The following is a 20,878-nucleotide window of genomic DNA, read 5'->3' as shown; positions in this document are numbered from 1 at the left end:
AACAGGAGAAAAGTGTTTGTGGACTTTTTCAGATACATTTTCAGCAATCACTAATAACAAAGATATCAATCATGTGTTTTAGTACTATACTTCATATACAAATATACACAGAAAAATCTCCAGTGTTAATTTAACACTCTGAGTGTGGACTCATATAAACACTGAAGCAGTGTTAAAAGTAACACTGAAGCAGAGTTGAAGTTAATGAGATAATTAAGAAATTAATTGAGTTATGATTGACACCTGATGTTAACAAGCAGAATCACCAAACGAGAAAATCACAATTTGTGTGTCACCATTATAGTGGTCAGTGTTTGTTTTAGTTGGGATCTTTACCCTTCAGTTATTAACTTTAGATTTTGTGTGGCTGTGGTAACTGAATTATATCATACAGACAGACCACAGCAAAGGCAATAATGTGTTCCATTGGTTGTGGTTTGCGCTATTTGTTATGGAGTAACCTAAATGCCTGAGTTAAGGTTTCTTTACTGCATACATAAATTAAGTGAAAAAGAAAAGTAAGCAACCCAGCATTTTTGCCATAATATGACATTTTTAATAGTAAGTTCTACATTAAAAAAAAAAAAAGAAATATTTCGTTTAGACACACAGACATCAGGAATCAGCGTGAGCATCACAACAATGGTGACCATAAAAAAAGCATGTTGTATCCAATAAAAACTCATCCATGGCTCCCATCATGCATTGCGGCATGAATAAATTATGAGCTGAACTGTCTTTTTAACTTTTTATTCTAACTATATTTTATTTTTGCTGTTTTTATGTACATTTTTTGTATCTAGTTTTGTGATGTTCAGAGTTGGTCTGTTTATCTGAATATGCTGTTTGTCACCGTTGTTGAGATTCATACGCTGATTATTGTTATCTGTGTGTGCCTAAAATGTAAATTCTTTAATAAAAAAAAAAATCTGAATCACTTGCAAGAGATACCTACAAAATGTATAGAAAATGCAGACTTTTTCATTGAGGAATCAAAGCTGTTACAACCGATAATGGAAGTTTTACTTAGAGAAAAGACTGTAAATGAGTTCAGTGACTCAAGTCAAACAACAATTACATTAAAACATAATCATCAACACGCGATGATTTTTGCTCATGGTTTGACAAACAAACTTTAAAAGTAAAAAGTCACAAGCCAAGATCCCAACTAAAGCAAACACTGACCACTATAATGGTGACACACAATTTGTGATTTTCATTTGAGTGCTGACATGAATCCCACATGAAAGCTAAAAAATAATACTTTTTAAAAACTATTTTAAACATCATGGTTAACAACACCATTTGGAAAGTGAGAAAGGACTTCTAATCTATTGTATAAAGTTCTGTGAGACATTTGTAGCAACAAACACTTTTGGTTTCAAAGAAAACTTTTGACAACTCATTTTCATGCGCCCACCGATCAGCTTTTTTCACTCTAATATAGATATTTTCGTGTTTGTGACCTATTTTGTTTGCTTGTGTATTTATGTACTTGTTTGAGTGTATATTTGTATTTGTTTGGTTACATGTTCATGTTTTCTGTATGTTTACATTTGTGTGTGTGTGTTTATGATTTTATAGTTGTTTTTGTGTACTTGTTTGCGTTCTCAGTACGTCTATGTTGAGGTTAACAATATCTTGTTAAACAAAATTTTTCTATGGTCTGACTACGTAAAAGATTTCACCAGTAAATTAACTTTCAGCTAACCTCGTGATCACAGGCCTAAGCCATAAAGTTTAAATTGTCACCCTTTGATCAGTGAATACACACAATATATATATATATATATTTTTTTACTTTAGCTGACCTGCAGCACACCATTTACAACACCAGAACCCCCAGAAAACTAATTAGATTACAGTTGAGTTGCAAACCCCAAAAAACCTTTAGATGTTTTACAAGCTTCACTGACATGGTCGTAACAGTAAACACAAAGACATCAGATGCCAGATGCCAGACGCGTTTCTACGCACTACTTGAGATGAAATATTTAGCCTTTCCTGTAATGTTGTAAAAGTTTCTTTGGCAAGAAAAGCCCGTCTTGAATTCATTCCTGTTTAATATTTGTATGCCTAAACGCATGTTTTAATTGATATAGCAACGATATAGCAATGATAGAAGTTAATATTGACAACATAAAAGACGTATTCAAGGATGTAGACTACTAAAGTATGTGTGAGTGACTTATTAAAATAAAATAAAACAGCACTTTTTTCCAACAAGGAATTTTTGTTGAGATGAAAAAATGTAATCGTATAGGTTAACCTAATTTTAAAGTAAAAGCATTTGAATAATATTAAAAACAGGTAGAATGTTTTCATCAAATAAGAAGTGATGTGTTTTTATTAAAAACGTTACTTTGTTTAATTCTTTTAACATACATTTAAAGTTTTGTGACCAACGTTATTAGGGAGGTGTTAGGGGGGAAGTGTTTGTGGGTGTTTTTTATTTATTTTTTATTCGATGCTTTAAACATTAAAAACATATATAAAACAGATTTACAAATACGGTCTGAGATTACACTCAAATTTTACTCACACTCTGTACATCATAAAACAAAATAAATGTAAAATAAATAAATAAAACAACACTGAAGAAAAAATAAATAAATATAAAGATAAAGAACGAAAAAGTAGGGGAGTAACAGATTTTCACATTAAGAAACCAAAGTCCTCTAAATCTTGCTTTGGGACTTTTCATTCCTTTTAACGTCTCCAAATACATCACAAATTCCTCTTTAAACGCCACTAAACGTGGGGGAGTTTTGAAAAACATACATTTATGAATGTAGAATTTCGTGCCAGAAGTTAATATTGACAAAATAAAAGACATATTCAATGATTTAGGCTACTAAAGTAAGTGTGAGTGGCTTATTAAAATAAAATAAAACAAAACATTAAGGACTTTTGTTTAGATGAAAAATAAAGAGCATATAGGCTAACCTAGTTTTAAAGTAACTCATATACATAGATGTATCTAAAGATCCTGAAACAGGACACATATGTTCCAAGGAGGTAGGTATAGAATACCTGAAAGAACATCTAATCATCCGTCTGTTTATACTACATAAATGATTGTCATATTTTTGGCTCTTCAGTGGGTTGAACACATTAATATACCTAAAGTAGTCATATGTTCAGAGTCATTTTCAGTACTATCAAGTTTAAAGTGTGGCGAATCTTCAACAAGACAATTTGTCAGTCATTTTACAGAGTTTGTTCAGAATACAAGCAAAAACAAATATTTATTTTGTATGGATACGCTCATATATAGGTAATGAAGGTAGTGGATCAGATAAAAACATGAAAATGTCAGACATCAAATTTAATACGCCAATGAGTAAATTAGAAATAAAAGGACTAATTAAAAATAAATAAAAAATAAAAAGATACGTGACAAATTAAATGGCATAGTGAGAATAAAGGACGACATTTATATAATATTCAAAGAACAGTTGGAAATGAAAGGAGAATTTTGGGGATATAAAGGAATATCTCGCCATAGAATTGGACCCATTGCACTTAATCAGTCATTATTTATAAGAGGAAAAACATGTGTCTGGACTTTGTGTTAAATGTGATCTTCCTGAATCAGTTGAACCTATTTTAATAAAATGCAAAAGATATGACAATAGAAGATTACAACTTACACAAGCACTTATTATAGAAATAAATCAGATCTCATTTTAGAAAATGTTAAATAAAGATGTGACTATAGAAATGTTTCAATGATTAAGTATCTCAAAGAGTTAATAAATAGGATTTAATGAATCACTACTAAGTTTATTATTATCATTCATTTTATTTTTGTATTTCTTTTATCTCTTATGTTTGAGCTAGTTTTCATTAAGGTCAATGCTCCACACTCCTGTCCTGTAGGTGGTGGTAAATGCACCTAAAGCTTTGCGTGAAAGAGGAAGAAGGAGTGGTTTGAGTGGGACCGGACGTAAGCATTCTGAGTGTGTCGGCTGTGCTGTGAGGTTTTTTGCCGAAGGCTTCGCAAATTCTGCTGGGAGATCTTTTTTTTTTCTTTCATTTAACTCTCTGTCAGTAACAGTCTAGATTTTTTTAATTGTAGTTAGTGGTAAAGTACAGCATAGTTTTGCCAAGCATCTTGTGCTGATGTTTTAAAGATGAAGTCTGATGTATTTTCTTTGAGATCAGCATAAATGCATACCTTTTTTTTTTCTTTTGTTTTAACTTTTTCTAACATCGTGACAAACAACAACTTTTCTGGTTTGTATCGTTTCTTTACATTCGCTCCTTTTTTTTTTTGAGTCAATCTAACGTTACCGGAGACGTCGTAACACTTTGTTGTGAGATCTTTTTTTCTTTAGTTTAACTCTCTGTCAGTAACAGTCTCGATTTTTTAAATTGTAGTTAGTGGTAAAGTACTGCATAGATTTGACAAGTATCTTGATTTTATTTTAGATCCGCGTAAATGCCTACCATCTTTTTTCTTTTGTTTAAATTTTTCATCCCGACGTGACAAACACCAACTTTTCTGGTTTGTATTCCTGCTTTACATTCGCTTCTTTTTTTAGTAAGAGGTAAGGTACAAATGCTACAACTCTGTAGTTTTCTAACTGGTAACAAAACAGCTTTTTAAAATTTTACAAGCTCTCACATCTTTTTCACGTGTTGCTTAACGATACGTATCTGTTAGTTTTTGACTTGTTTAGTTGTTTTAGATAAATATCCAGTAAGCTAGTTTTCTTTTTATTTAATTTGTAACAACTTTAGCAACGTTTTTACACCTTTTTCAACTGCAATACTACAAGCTCTCACATCTTTTTCACGTGTTGCTTAACTAAAACATATCTGATAGTTTTTGACTTGTTTGGTTGTTTTAGATAAATAACCAGTAACCTTTCTTTTTATTTCATTTGTTACAACTTTAACAACTTTTTTACACTTTTCCAACTACGAAAACGATCATTACATTGTTTCCATTTCATATGTGTTTATAACCTTTTTCTTGAAATGCACTGTGTACTTAAAACCTTAATAAAAACCCTTATACCACTTTCACGATTTCACCCTTTCCAGAGTAAAAAAACAAAACAAAAAAAAAACAAACAAAAAAAAAAAAAACACATAGATCCCAACACATTTTCCCCGCCCTCACCGAAATTCCTTCTTAGGTTCATAAGTTCATATCTAGGTCACTGGGGTGTACAGGGAGGGGAGGGGGTGTACAAACAGGTGTCCAGAACAGATGGCTTCTATGGCCCTCATCAATCAATTTTTTTGAGACAAGCCACACTGGATCCTCTCTCTCCAGAATCGTACACAGCAAAATCCCCAGTGTTAATTTAACACTCTTGAGTGTGGACTCATATAAACACTAAAGCAGTGTTAAAAGTAACACTGAAGCAGAGTTGAAGTTAATGAGATAATTAAGAAGTTAATTGAGTTATGATTGACCATTATTGAAGACACCTGATGTTAACAAGCAGAATCACCAAACGAGAAAATCACAATTTGTGTGTCACCATTATAGAGGGTCAATGTTTGATTTGGTTGGGATCTTGACCCTTCAGTTATTATCTTTAGATTTTAAGTGGCTGTGGTGACTGAATTATATCATTCAGACAGACCACAGCAAAGGCAATCATGTGTGCCATTGATTGTGGTTTGAGCTATTTGTTATAGAGTGACCTGAATGCCTCAGTTTAGGTTTCTTTACTGCATACATAAATTAAGTGAAAAAGAAAAGTAAGCAACTCAGCATTTCTGACATAGTATGACATGTTTTTAATAGTTAGTACTACGTAAAAAATAAATATTTTGTTTTGACACACAGACATCAGGAATCAGCGTGAGCATCAAAAAAGCATGTTGTAGCCAATAAAAACTCATCCATGGCTCCCATCATGCATTGCGTCATGAATAAATTATGAGCTGAACTGTCTTTTTAACTTTTTATTCTAACTATATTTTACTTTTGCTGTTTTTATGTTCATTTTTAGTATCTAGTTTTGTGATTTTCAGAGTAGATCTGTTTATCTGAATATGCTGTTTGTCACCGTTGTTGAGATTCATACGATTATTCTTGTTATCTGTGTGTGCCTAAAATTAATTTTTTTTAATAAAAAAAAAAAAAAAATCAGAATCACTTGCAAGAGATACCTACAAAATGTATAGAAAATACAGATTTTTTCCATTGTGGAATCAAAGCTGTGACAATCAATAATGGAAGTTTTACTTTGAGAAAACACTGTAAATGAGTTTAATGACTCATGTCAAACAACGATTACATTAAAACATAATCATCAACACGCGATGATTTTTGCTCTTGGCTTGACAAACAAACTTCAAAAGTAAAAAGTTACAAGCCAAGATCCCAGCTAAATCAAACATTGACCACTATAATGGTGATACACAAATTGTGATTTTCTCGTTTGGTGATTCTGCTTGTTAAAATCAGGTGGCCCCAATAATGCTTAATCATAACTCAATTAACTTCTTAATTATCTCATTAACTTCAACTCTGTTTCAGTGTTACTTTTAACACTGCTTCAGTGTTTATATGAGTCCACACTCAAGAGTGTTAAATTAACACTGGGGAGTGTTAAATTAACACTGGGGATTTTGCTGTGTAGCGTTGTCATCAGACATTGCAGGCAGGGTTTTGGGGGTGTTGCTGTAGCAGGAGGCTGACGTGGATTCTTGAGACATGGCGGTAAATTAATCTAGCGAGTGTACTGATCTGCAGACTTTTTTAATGGCTGTAATATGTGGGTGGAGATAAGAGGTGGTCAGTTGTCTTGGGAACGCCTTGTTCAGGGTGGAACAATGTCATCTTTACAGAGCTGTAACGATCATACATATCACACCATCTAAACATCTTATCAATAGATGTAAAAACATCATCAATTATATGAACATCTTTCCACTGAAACAAAAACTTCATGTCATAGTGCATGCTTAGCTTCAGGTATAGGCCACACATGCTCACGGATCTTTGTCTTGCCATTGCAGCAGAAAATGTAAACACAGTAATCAGGTAACTTTTTACTGTGATCCGCAACCACTCTAAATCTTGTGTCAGGAACTATGCCATCCCATTCTGCAAACGGATCGTCAACACAGTCATTCAAATCTCTCCAGACGTAGTTGTAGAATAACCACCAGTCTTTGTCAGGGAAAATCAGACAGGGCTCCTGCGTTGTAAAATTGTCTTCAATATCCATAGCATAGATCTTCACGGTATGCATCACTTTGTCAAACACATATCTTCCGAGCCATTGTAACAGGATTGTTCAGAATGTCTTCTCTGTTTAAATTACTATTTCCTTAACCCCTATTTAAAACATAGTTTCAGGATGTAGGCACTGTCTTTAGGTTTGAACAACAGGTCAGGAACTCCTCAGAAACCCCCACAGCTCTGGTTACAGATACAACCATCATATATCCAGTAATAAATGCAACACAAGTCAAATCTGAGATCTGTTTGACCTTTTGATTTACACACACCTCTGTCATGTCAATCAAGGGTGACAGGACCCAGTGACATGGCAACCACTGTGACAGACAGGCCATATAGCCATAAATCAATCCAAACTGATCATGTACAATTTTGACATATGACTACCTGTGAGACAATGCTTACTACCGATAACTTCAACTCTGCTTCAGTGTTACTTTTAACACTGCTTCAGTGTTTATATGAGTCCACACTCAGAGTGTTAAATTAACACTGGAGATTTTGCTGTGTACTGTAAAGATGGGTAAGAAAAATGTAAGGCCAGTACACACACACACACACACATGCACACCCACACACACAGACCCACACACAGACCCACGCACACACACACACACACACACACACACACACACACACACACACACACACACACACAGACAGACTCTCACACACAGAAACACAGACCCTCCCCCCCACACACACACAGACATAGACCCCCCCCCCCCCACACACACACACACGCAGACCCACACACACACATACACACACACGTGCTGAAGATCAGGATGAGACTCAAACCAATCTGAAGAGACTTGAACCAGTCGCACATTTCTGATCAGGAGTGTGTTTCCAGATATCATCGTTAGCCAACTATAAACTCAAGTTACATCGTTAGCAGCAGTTCAAGGATTCAGTGCTCATTACAGCAGCATCTCTGAGATCTCAGAGAGATGAATTAACAGAAGTGATTCCTCCATCACCTGCACATGAGGTCTTTAATGACTGTCCTACATGTTGAACCAGTGGATCAAATGATAGAGCTGTGCTTCTGGGAAACAGTCATGACTAGTTGGTAGTTTCTCTAGTGATTCTTCATGCTATGGTAGTTAATCAGCAAGTTAGCTTCTTTATAAAAGTCTCCTACTCTTAGAAAAGTCCTAATTTACACTAATAATTTTTTGACACGTAAGTCAAAGTTTAAGAGTATTCTTAAGAGCCTTTCTGGGAAGTTTTACTCATAAGGGCCCAGGTCCTGTATTTTTAAAGATTCTAAGAATCCTCTCAGAGAGCTCCTAATCTATCTCTGACATGTCTAACTAGTCTTAGCTTAAGAGTGATTCTAGACCAATCTGAGAGCAGCTCTGAGCAAGGAAAAGACACAACTCTTTGATCTTAGCGAGGAGGTGGGGCTTCATTACATTTGGACATTCTCCTGATGAGAAACGAAAAAAAAAAAAAAAAAAAGTGTAAGAAATTTTACTTTTTTTTTTTTACATACAATATTTCAGGAAGGAAAGAAGGTAGCAGGAAAATATTTTTGTGTGTTCCCCTATACGTGTGCTGCAAATGATTTAAACTGTGTAGTGATAGAATAAATTAATAAAAGGTTACTGCATTTGGAACCAAAGTATTGTTTTTGTTAAACCGGGTATAAATACAAAGAAGGATGATGAGGGAAGTGGAGACAGGCGGGGAACAATCAATTAACACAACAAGGAGGAAGGTGACCAAATAAGGGAAAGTGAGACCTCTCGTGGACACCCAGGGATACACAGACCAGACACTGTGACAAAAGTATTTTGTACAATACATGCACGTTTCAAAAAGATATACCCGTGGTGCCACAGGAATGACACACGTCTGAACTCACTTCATGAAGGATATCTAGAGTTCTGAGAGATGGACCAAGATAAGCTTGATCTCCTTTAAATCATGAGACTCTGATGTAAGTAATGATATCCATGATCTGTGCATGTTTCATTAAGTTTCAAGTGAAAATGATCGTAAGCGTTATTATGACCACTCTGATACACGAGCATCTGAAGGGTTTTAACTCCCAGAGGAATAGATTTAGATATAATGATTGATTATAACAATTAGGACTCTTTTTAATCATGAAAATCTGCCGTCAAGAACGCTGGGTCGTTTGTTGCATGTGTCACAAACTTGACAACCAAAACGTGTCATAAATGCTTCACACACAAAAACTTGCTAGAGTTTAGTCAAACACTAAAACAATTATAATCGTTGTAATCTACTCCTTTAGCCCTTTCAAATTACATATGTCAAAAACATCATAAAGCTCATATTGCAGTAAAAACTACCCAGCTAGAATTGTATTTGTTCTAAAGATGTTCTAAGAATGTATCTCAACAATGGTGACATGCTTCATGCAGCAATGTGTTTTGGGTACGTCATACAAAACTCATCCATGGCACCCAGAATGCATTGGGGCATGAAGCATGTCACCATTGTTGAGATTCATACAGTAATTCTTGAGGTTTCTGTGTGTCTAAGCATTATGTGATATAAAGAGGTTCATGAATAAAGTAATTTAAAAAGAATAGATAAAAAATATATATGATATAAATCTGCAAGATCCAATGCATTGCAACACATTTGCTATAGTAACTAACATTAAAGTAATAGCATAGACTAGACTCCAGATACAACCAGTTGATCAAATCATTACATGACATTTTTAACATTAGCAAATAATCCACATTACCTGATGATTTTTTTTTTTTAATGCTCACTGTTTTCACCTTAACAAATATAGTTATACCAGGTAAACAAAAGGTAATATTGAAAAGACTCATACTGCCTAAGTACTGATCACCATAATGGTGACGTCAAAATAAACATTTTCGATAAACCATCAACACCTCTGTTAATCTCAATAAGAACTTTTATACATCTTATAAATCTTGTTTATAATAAGTGCAGTTGGTAATACTGTTTTTGGAGTTATTTATGCTAGAGTTTGACACCTTTCAACCAACATCTGACTTCTGTGCAATGTCAGTCCACATCTAGTGTGATGGGAAGCTTTATTAGAAAGTTAGAGAATAATGTTGTAACAATGTTATTAACAGACATTTCTAGAATGTTTTTAGAGAATGTTATCCTAAATTTTAAAAGAACATTCTGGGGACTTAAAATTTGCTGCTGAAAACATTCCCAGAACATGAAAAACTTCTAGCTGGGTATTTTCCCCTCCAGTTTATCAGCAAATAACTCATCAATATTTAGGAGTTTTTCCAATGGCATACTACATGCACTGTAAAGATCAGACTACAATTTTACATGACACCTATATTGTGTTGATCAAGGCTGTAGTACATGAGAATATGATTATTATTTTTTGCACAGCTAGGGGGCGTCCCGCCAGCGGCATGGTCTTGTTTAGAGGGACTTGTTAAGAGCTGACCAAAATGATTACATTCATTAAGAAGTTGAAATTCCAAGCTTTAAAATAATATCTAATTTGTTAGTCCATTTAGTGGTTGGTGAGTATGACTCTGAATGTTTTTTGGGTGCCGGTGGGCTTAAAGGGTTAATGTAGTGATTACTTCATTTCTGGCACTAAGGCATTTCTGCGCGGTGTCAGAGATGTTAGCGTGTCTTTAATAAGATCAGTCACAAACATGATCCCTGCATGATCTAATGTGAAGCATCTTATTAACTCACTGCCATGCACTGTGCAACACATTTCTTCTCCGTCTTCATGTTTCGTTGATTTTCCCCTCTGCTAAATTAACTCTGAAGACACTTAAAAGTAAAATATTTGATCCCAAGAGCTATTTTAAGGGTTAAGATGCTTTCTGAATTACTTTTTTCTTTACTCTGATCTTTTCTTAAATTCTAAGAGGAAACTTTTATTAGAATTTTGTTACTAGGAGCAACTCTTAGCCCTGAGATCTTTCATGAATACAGGCCCAGATCTCACATAAACTGGGATATATTCTGTGATGTATGAAGAGCAGAGCCCTGAATTATTAGTCAGTCTGGAAAAACTGTCACTAACACATTAAACAGAATATTTCACTCACCTGGCAGCTTGTGCATCACTGATGATTCTCACAGGAGGCTCTTTAATATCACACAGAGACACTGAGGAATAATAATTAACCCCAAATCCAGCGTAGAGGGGATCAGTGAATGTGGTGTTGTGTGTGTGTAAGTGTGTGAGTGTGTGTGTGTCAGAGACGCTGTAGAAGGACAGAGAGCCGTCAGACACGTCCACATACACTCCTACTCTCTTACAGGATGAACAGACAGCAGGAATAACAGTTTCATTATTATTGTGCCAGAAAGAGAATCTGTTATCAGAGCAGTACAGACTCCAGGATTTGTCATTGGATCCAAACCAACAGTCAATCTGTCCTCCTTTCTTGTTGATTCCTTTATATGACACTGATATAGCAGCACGTCCGCTCCATTCAGTCTCCCAGTAACAGCGGCCAGTCAGACTCTCAACACTCAGAACCTGATGAACACGATCAAATCTCTCTGGATGATCAGGAAACAGCTGACGATCTTCCACACGTGTGATCTTCTTGTTCTCATCTGACAGAACGAGTCGAGTGTGTGCTGTGTTTGGATCCAGTGTGAGATCACAGGCATCTGAACACAAGAAGAGAGAAACATCAAGAACAACACTGAAGATGTCTGTGTGTTTACAGCTTTGACTAGAGCGGTGTCTGAAACCACTCCCTATACACTATATAGTGCACTAGATCAGCTGTCCCACATTATGTAGTGATGTCTGAATTCTGAGTGAACCACTTCATTCCCTACATTCATCATCTACTGCTTACCCACAATTCATTCTGATTTCACACTATTTCCCACAATCCAATGCAGAGAAGCGGTGAGCTGGAAGCAAGAGGGAGTTTGAAGGAGAAATCTTTATTATTTCTGCTGTAACGTTTATTTCACACAATTATTTATATTAAAATAAGTTATGTACGCAATAAATCAGTTTAATATTTGACTAATTTACTCAGGTGCCTCGTTGTTAACTCACAGAAATAATGATAATTTGGTGATAATTTAAAAATGTTGTAATGATGAGACAGAGACGTTCGGATCCATGTGCAGAACTTTAATGATGAGAATGGTCAGACAGGCAATGATCAGTAACGGCGTCAGGTATGTAGGGATAATCAGAACCGATAACAGGAACAAGCAGATGTCGGGGGCAGGCAGCAGAGAATAAGAGTCGGTATAAACAATTCAAAGGTCAGGTACAGAAGGAAAACACAAGGAAAACGCTCGGAAATGTCAGACTAGCTAAACAAGACTTCGCAGTGAGTGAGAGTGAGTGTGCTGCTTATATGTGTGTGTGTAAATGAGGTGCAGGTGTGGCAAGGAAATTGGCTGATGAATGAGGTGCAGGTGTGGCAGGGTGATTGTGATGCAGTGACTTATGGGTAATGTAGTTTGGGTGTGGTGCAACAGTATGAGAGGTGCTAGTGTCCAAGTGACATCTGGTGGTTGATTGGTGGAATGGTCCTGAGTGGAGTTCCCTCTACTGAAGCTCATGGGCACTCCATCTAATGATCGTGACATAGGTACAGGTTAACTGATGATATTTCTTCTGGGCTTTTGAGTTACAACAAATGTGTTTTAGAAACACATGGTTATAACAGCCAGAGAAAAAACTAAGACAGAAGTCAAGGGTCAAGAGCCCAACTAAAGCAAACACTAATCTCTAACATGGTTACTTCAAATAAAACAATAAATCAACATCTAAACCTCAGTTCATTCTCAATAAGATCTTCTGTAGACGTCTGACAGAAATAAAGTCAGTCTGCTGTTCATCACTATTTCTCAATCACTACTTAGTTAATCAATTAATTACTTGAATGCAAAGTTTTAAAACTTACAGGGTTTAAATCAAGGCAATCTGTTTACTCAAACGGTTTGAATAAAGTTAACTTGTCGGGTTTTACAGTGAATCTGAGCTCAAAACACTGCTCAAGATACTAAAAATAATAAATACAGAACATTATTAACTTGTGTTAATGTCTGTTTATTATTTTTTCTCAGTATTTTAATAGTATTTAATGATTATGAACATTGAAGCATTACCAAACTAATTAATAATACACCATCGATGAAAGCACAAAGCTGACGCGGAGGTCTGTGTAATTTCAATATAAAGTCATTTTGAGTGTTATTGCTAGTAATATTATTTTCTAAAATAAGGTATCATTACTCCAGTCTTCAGTGTCACATGATCTTCAGAAAATCATTCTAATAAAATGATTTACTGTTCTGTTATGATTATTGGTGCTCAATCATTAATATTGGTTCTTATCAATATTGAATTTTTTTTCTGCTTCATATTTTTGTGGAAATCATGATGGCAGAAGACTGTACATTTGGGAGATGGACGTATGCGCATCTTGTCATTGTACAATTGCATATGGCATTAGAGTTTCCATACAGTCCTGCTGTGAATGTCCTTCAAAAGTGTAATATTTCCATATACGGCTGGTAGGTGTGACACCCTCAGGGCCATATTGAAATTCTTAAATGTAATGGATGAATTTACATGGCAAAATTACAACTGCATGATTAATGTTATGATATTAGTGTTTTAAATCATTCTTAACAGCCTACAAACATTAAAATTTGGGAAAATGTAATGCTACTTTAAAATACAAAAGGCAAGTAGGTGGCAGTACGTAATTTAAGTTCAGTAATTCAACTCAAATTGTGAAACTCCTGTATTAAAATAAATTCTATGCTCTCTCTGTGTTTGTGTGTCTCTCTCTATGTGTGTGTGTGTGTGTTTGTGTGTAGGTGTGTGTGTGTGTGTTTGTGTATGTGTAGACCTACACTTTCGTGGTCCTGCTCTCATCCTCTTCTCTCCTCCATGATCCACACTATAAACACACAAACACAGGTTCAGAAGTTGACACTCATATAATCAGACTGAGTCAATAGTGTGTATATTTGGTGTATATCTGTCCGAGCTCAGAATACAGCCAGAGAACTCCCTCATATCCCACGCTGGGACAGGAACAGTTAGAGCTGATCAGAGTTTGATGGGCTTTTTAATCTGAAATCGATTGGATCTTCTGCAGCTTTAGAAAGCGTCTGATGAGCATCGAGCGAGGGCTTGGATCTGCTGCTGAGAGAGACACCCTTCTGAGCAGCTGTGCTTGCTGTCTGATGAGAAAAGAATGGCTGAAACTGTCTGCTGGTTTGCCTGATTGAACCAGAACAAATGTGAGCTGATTTTGGGATCACAGACGAGTGACGGAGCGATTATAGTCTCCTACAAATAGAGGCTCCTAAAGGGATTTAGCTGCAAGATCCTGAACTGACTCTAATAAAACACTGTCATATTGACAAACCAGTGTCTCCTTCAGCTGTACGACTGTACACACTGTGTGTGTGTGTGCTCTTGTTTTTGTGTCATATCAGGACACAACTCTGTATAATGGGTGACACAGGTATTACAAGGAGAGGGTGACTTATGAGGACTAGAATATACAGTTTGTACAGTATAAAAACCAGAATAGGGATGAACCCACTTTTCACAAAAACACCCGAGTGTGTGTGTGTGTGTGTACGACTGAACACACTTTGCACCATGAGCTGCTAATATTACACCAATTATTTGTATTTCTCTATTCTGAGTTTTGAGTTCTTTCACTGAACTAAACACATCTGTAAAATGGTCTGACACTGTCAGTAGCTACTTTACAGTCTCTGGATAACAAACTTGACGAACTTAATGTGAGAATCACATACCAAAGGGACATTCGTAACTGCCGCGTTCTGGCTTTCTGTGAGATGTGGTAACACTCAGAAGTACCCGATACGGCCATTACACCGCCTGGATTGTCAGTTTTTCATCATGACAAATCGCTAAACTCCGGTAATAGCAGAGGTGGAGGTGTGTGCTTTATGATTAACACTCGCTGGGGCACTGATGTTACAGTTTTATCTACACACTGCTCCCCTGAGATCGAACTGCTCTCCATTAAAGTGCGTCCCTTCTACCCCGCGCGGGAGTTTAATTCAATCATTCTTACAGTGGCCTACATCCCGCCTCACATGGACAAAACTAAAGCATTGGACGAACTGTACAGCACCATAAACAGATTAGATATTGTTCATCCTGACTCTGCTTTCATCGTTGTTGGGGATTTTAGCAGGGTCACTAAAGCATAGTTACAAACCCCTCCCCTGACCAGCATTTGACAAAGGTGACCACATTAGCATACTGCTGTTACCAGCCTACAGACAATGCCTCAAACAGGAAAAAACGGATTTAAAACTATGGTTCTAGTTCACAAATGGAGTGAAGAGGCCATCTCCAAACTGCAGGACAGCTTTGATTCCACAGACAGATGTTTCAAGATGCAGCAGGAGACAACATACAGGAATACACAGATTCTGTGATAGGCTACATTAACAAATGCACAGAGGATGTTGTCCCATCCATTAATGTTAAATCATTTTCAAAACAGAAACCATGGGTCAACGGTGAGCACGGACTGCTGCCTTCAACTCTTGTGATCTAACTGCTTACAAGAAGTCCAGGTATGACCTTCAATGATCCATCAAATCAGCCAAAAGAGACTTTAGGGACAGAGTGGAGTTAGAATATCATGGCTCTGACCCCATTCTATGCTCGCTTTGAGGCAGACAACACACTTCCTGCTGTAAAAAACCTGCTGACCTTGACACCTGCCCCTTGGTTCTGACCACACTCGAAGTGAGTAAGGCCTTCAAGAGAGTCAACGGCCACAAAGCTCCAGGTCCAGATGGCATACATTGATGTGTCATGAAGGTCTGGGCTGTCCAGTTAGCAGATGTCTTCACCAACATCTTCAACCTCTCCTTGAGACTTACAGTGATCCCCACATGCTTCAAGCAAACCACCATCATCCCTGTACCCAAAAAAACAACTGTCTCCTGCCTGAACGACTACCGCCCTGTAGCACTGACATCAGTCATCGTGAAGTGCTTCAAACAGCTAGTCAAATCCCACATCTGCTCCTCTCTGCCAGACACCTTAGACCCATTGCAATTTGCTTACCGTTCTAACAGATCCACTGATGACGCCATTGCAATGGCCATACACTCTGCCCTGGAACACTTGGAGGGAAGAGACACTGAAAGGAATGAAATTATTTCCTTACGAAATTAACTCCCCAAGCCAAAACTCAGGAGCTCACAGAAAACAGATATCATTCTGCCATGCAATACAACAATAAAACTGATCTGGAAAAGAGATCTTCAAGGAGTGTAAACAACACCTATTTACAACCTCCTTCCTCCCTCTCTTCTCCCCTCCTTGCCTCTGACTCTCACTCTTCTCCTCCAAATCCAAGAATATCCATATGCTGTGTTATATCTTGTGAAAATTTAGTTTTTTCCACTTCATATTAAGTATCATTTTAAAGGTCTCTGTGCGATTGGTAAAATGGTCTCTATTTCACAATAATCATTTATATTATGAGAAAGATCAAGAACTTTTGTAGAATTGTGTTCTGCTGAGAAGGAGGAGTGTCCCCCTTTAATGGGTCTTTGAGAATGTTTAACTCCAACCAGGTTTGACCATTATGTGACCGCGGGAACCTATTGAACCAGAATGACCATTATGTTTTTACAACTGATTTGAAGATTTCTTTGTTGTCTTTAAGGGGAGTGACAAAACAGTACGGGGCGATTCTGTAGTCAGATCAGCCCATAGTGTGGAGTGTATTGTATCTCATATGCTCCATACTATGTATCTTTCTGTAATCAGGTATATTATTATTTACTCAAAAATGTAACAATGAACACATTGTGCCCATAGAGCACATTGTATAGCTGTTTGTGCTACTACCTGCACACATTGGCTAGTTAAGTTTATTCTCTAAAACACCTGAGTGCTTTGCTATGCATTTTAGAACATGTGTCTTAAATTAGAATAACTGTTACATGTGTGACTATGTTAAATTTGTTTGTCTCCTGCGTGGATCACATGGTTGTTGCCCATATGGCTACAGTGTCTGTGCAGGAGCAAAGTTGCAACACGGTTACAATGTGATTCGCAACTGCACTATCCTTTCTAAATTGGCTTCTGATTGTTTCATTATGTAATTGACATGATACAATTATACTTGACTAATAATAAATTGTTATATTTGATTTATTCTAAACTCGTCTGAAATCATTATTAGTAGTAAACTGTGAGGAGGCTTTTGTTACCGCAAATCTATGGCTAGGATAGGTCAAACTGAAGGCTTGAGAATGATAGGAGCAGTAGGCACATCATCGGAGACCTTCTGATTTCTGTCTATCACTGCTGTTAGCAAGTTGTATGGGAAAGACTAAATAAACTACACTTTTGTCATAAGCAAGCAGTAGGCGGCAGGCATAACATGTATTAGTCTACCTACATCCTCTAACTAGCATCAGAATGGCGAGTTTGTGATCGTAAGATCCACGTGAAGCTAGCGAGAGACTTAAAAGAGACATTAGGTCCCCAGTGAACGGATAATTGAAAGTATAGTGAGTCCAGAATAATCAAATATCAAAATTGATACATAATCAACCTTTGTGATCAGTTTTTAAATGGAAACATTGTCTAAATTTAATTATCACGTGAAATTGGAGTCAGATTGAGCATGGAGCTAGACTAGGATTTAAACTAAATCCTGATAGATTCAGAAGCGCAAGTAAAAGACTGAATATGCATTAAACCTTCGACCAGGCCGCTTGATTCTGCTATTTGTGCTGGCAAATGGATCCTTACAACACCTATGTGCTGATGCTTTATTAATTGATTACAGCTCTGCATTTAACACCATCATCCCTAACAAACTTATAGCCAAACTGAAAAATCTGGGTCTTAAAAGTCACTTGAGTGCTTTGCTTTGCTTTTCTGACGATACTACTATCCTAGGACTCATCACTAATGGATATGAGACATCCTACAGAGATGAAGTTAATGCACTCACTGTACATGATAGGTAAAAATTGATAGCCTGAATGCACTGTAAGTCGCTTTGGATAAAAGCGTCTGCTAAATGCATACATTTAAATTTAATTTAATTTCACAGCATGGTGTGCTGATAACAATCTCTCTCTAAACGTCAGCAAGACCAAGGAGATGATTGTGGACTACAGGAAGTCACAGAGAGAGGGTCACGTTCCCATTCACATCAACGGACAGATAGTAGGGACAGTTAAGAGCTACAAGTTCCTTGGCATTCACATCTCTGAGGATCTTTCCTGGAGCCTTCACTCAGAGACCATAGTGAGAACAGCCCATCAGCGTCTCTACTTCCTGCAGAGAAGTAAGTTTGGCATCTCCTCTAAAATCATGTCAAACTTCTATCGCTGCACTTTAGAGATCATTCTGATCGGCTGCATCACTGTATGGTACAGAAACTGCTCTTCTTCAGACCGCAAAGCTCTTCAGCGAGTGGTGAGAACAGCAGAGCTCATTATTCATTATTCATTCATTATTAAACATAAACTCCCAGTCTTACAGGACATCTATCATCCTGCTCATCACCTGTTTGCCACACTGCCATCTGGCAGACGCTTCCAATCCATCCGTTCACAGACAACCAGACTGAAGAACAGCTTCTATCTTCAAGCCATCAGACTACTTAACAATCAGCTGTCCTCAATCTAACAAAAAAAAAAAAAAAAAAAAAAAAACGGTATACACGATGGTCTTATGTTTACTTTCATTGTACTTGCACTGCCACTTTTTTAATATTCTTTCATGTTGCTCTGTGACATGCTATAGTGACTTTTTGGACATTGCTCTACTCAGGAATACATCTGAATGTGTGCTGCTCTTAAGTTTATTTATTGCATATAATGCTCTGTCCATGTCTTTCTGTCTATGGGCACTGTAGTCACTCAAGAACCTCAGTGCTCTCCACGTATGACTATGTCTTTTATGTCTTGTTATTGTCACTGTATGTCTGAGACTCGTCACAAGCATTTCAATGACCAGTTTTCCCCAGTGTTAACTATGCAAATGACAAATAAATGCCACTTGACTCTTGTCTTTAATTGTTTTTTCAGCCGTCATCAGGGCTGCTTTGTTATCTGTAGTTGTTTTTCTCTGAGCTTATGCACTTGATGGGTGTATTTGATCATTTTACTGATTTTTGCTGTTTTTGTTCTGTTGTTAAAAGGTTTAAAATGCGTGACAGCTTCGTTCTGCTCAGTGTTGCTGTCACTGATCGTTTGGTCCTCAAGTCTTGTGTGTAATAGTTACATACTCAAGAAATTAGCAAACAGTAACATACACTGAACTGAACTTTTAATTCCTGCTTTTGACAAGACAAGACAAAAAAAAAAAGAAAATACCTGTCTGTGCACACAGATATATCCTGAAAGACAGAAAAAAAACTACTCACATTTAAGTTGCAATTTAATTTAATTGAAAAATCTATTTAATAATTTAATTTAATAATTTAATAAACTGCATCCGTCTACATTTCAGGCTGCAAAACAACAAAATGTGATTATTTTAAAGTGGGCTGATTCTTTATAGTGCACAAGAGAAAATAATAGTTGAATTTATACAAATGACCCTGCTCAAAAGTTTTAATACATTACAAAATGTAATGTTATTCCTGTGATGCAAAGCAGAATTTTCTTCATCATTACTCCAGTCAGTGCCGGCCCAAGCCTTTTGGGGGCCCGAAGCAGAATTTGATTTGGGGGAACCCCCTCCTACCACACGGAGTCACCTGTGCTTCAAGATTATTGACACAAATGTCACGCTATAATGTTACATTATAAATGAATACAGTGAGGTTATGTATTAATACAAAATAAGTAAATAAAAATCAATACTTAACATACTTTACTCAAACTTCTGAATACAAACTGTCACAAAACATGAAATAAATAATTTGCAAATCTCCAAATGCAAATGTGCATTAAATGTGCAATCAATTAAATGAAACCAAAATAGACAAACATTAATATAATAAAAAATATAATGCTACAAAAAATTTTTAAAAACTTAAATAATGAAAGCAAACATAAGATCAGCTTGGATTCAACAATGACAATTGTACAACAATGTCCTCAAAATTGTTCCTTGCTAGCTTTCCAGGAGACAAAGTCACTGATGACATCAGGACAGCAGGATTGTATTGTTGTGCCCCCCTTCCTCAAATATGATGATGGAAAATAAACACCTACTATTGTAACGTTTGATCAGGCTCCCGTCCACCAGAGGGAGCCTTCACCTGAATTCTGAACTCTGCCACTTCCTGTTCCTGCCACATCAGTTCCTGTCTTGTAATTTCCTGTCACCCTGTATTTAAGCCTTGTGTTTGCTATGACACTTTGCGAAGTATTGCCAGTTCACTGCCTTACTAAGCGGTTTTCATGTCTCCTTTGCTGATTATTGTTATGACCATTGCTTTAGCCTTTTTGACTCACGTTTTTGGATTACTGTTTTGGATTTGTTTGCCATTGGAATTTTTTCCTGTAAAATACGTTTTGCCTGTATTTTGACGAAAGCCTGTGACCTGACTAGGAGTTGTGATTACCATTTGGATTTTTTCAGCAGACCATTTAATAAAGACCCGCTTATGGAATCTACACTGCCTAAATCCTCCTTACAGAATACTTTGCCTGGCGCGGATCCAGCGGATGTCTCTCAACTCC

At 36.7% G+C, this 20,878-nt stretch overlaps 1 protein-coding gene and 1 long non-coding RNA gene across 12 annotated transcripts in view; one reads left to right on the top strand and one right to left on the bottom strand.

The window, feature by feature from the left end:
- LOC128020811 (NACHT, LRR and PYD domains-containing protein 3) overlaps positions 1-20,878 on the bottom strand; it is a 638,518-nt gene that overhangs the window by 56,673 nt on the left and 560,967 nt on the right. The window contains exon 9 of one of the 11 annotated variants that reach the window (XM_052608386.1): positions 14,066-14,112. The exons of the other annotated variants lie outside the window; for them this stretch is intronic. Within the exon in view, the coding sequence (XP_052464346.1) occupies positions 14,066-14,112 (47 nt within the window). The remainder of the gene's footprint in view (positions 1-14,065; positions 14,113-20,878) is intronic. 11 annotated transcript variants of the gene reach the window in all.
- LOC127939993 (uncharacterized) overlaps positions 1-20,878 on the top strand; it is a 235,539-nt gene that overhangs the window by 24,542 nt on the left and 190,119 nt on the right. The gene's annotated exons all lie outside the window — the stretch shown is intronic.

The sequence above is a fragment of the Carassius gibelio genome, chromosome A1 (assembly GCF_023724105.1).
Source record: "Carassius gibelio isolate Cgi1373 ecotype wild population from Czech Republic chromosome A1, carGib1.2-hapl.c, whole genome shotgun sequence".
Lineage (NCBI taxonomy): Eukaryota > Metazoa > Chordata > Actinopteri > Cypriniformes > Cyprinidae > Carassius > Carassius gibelio.
Note: the sequence above shows the minus strand (reverse complement) of the source record. Positions and strands in the feature narration are given on the sequence as shown.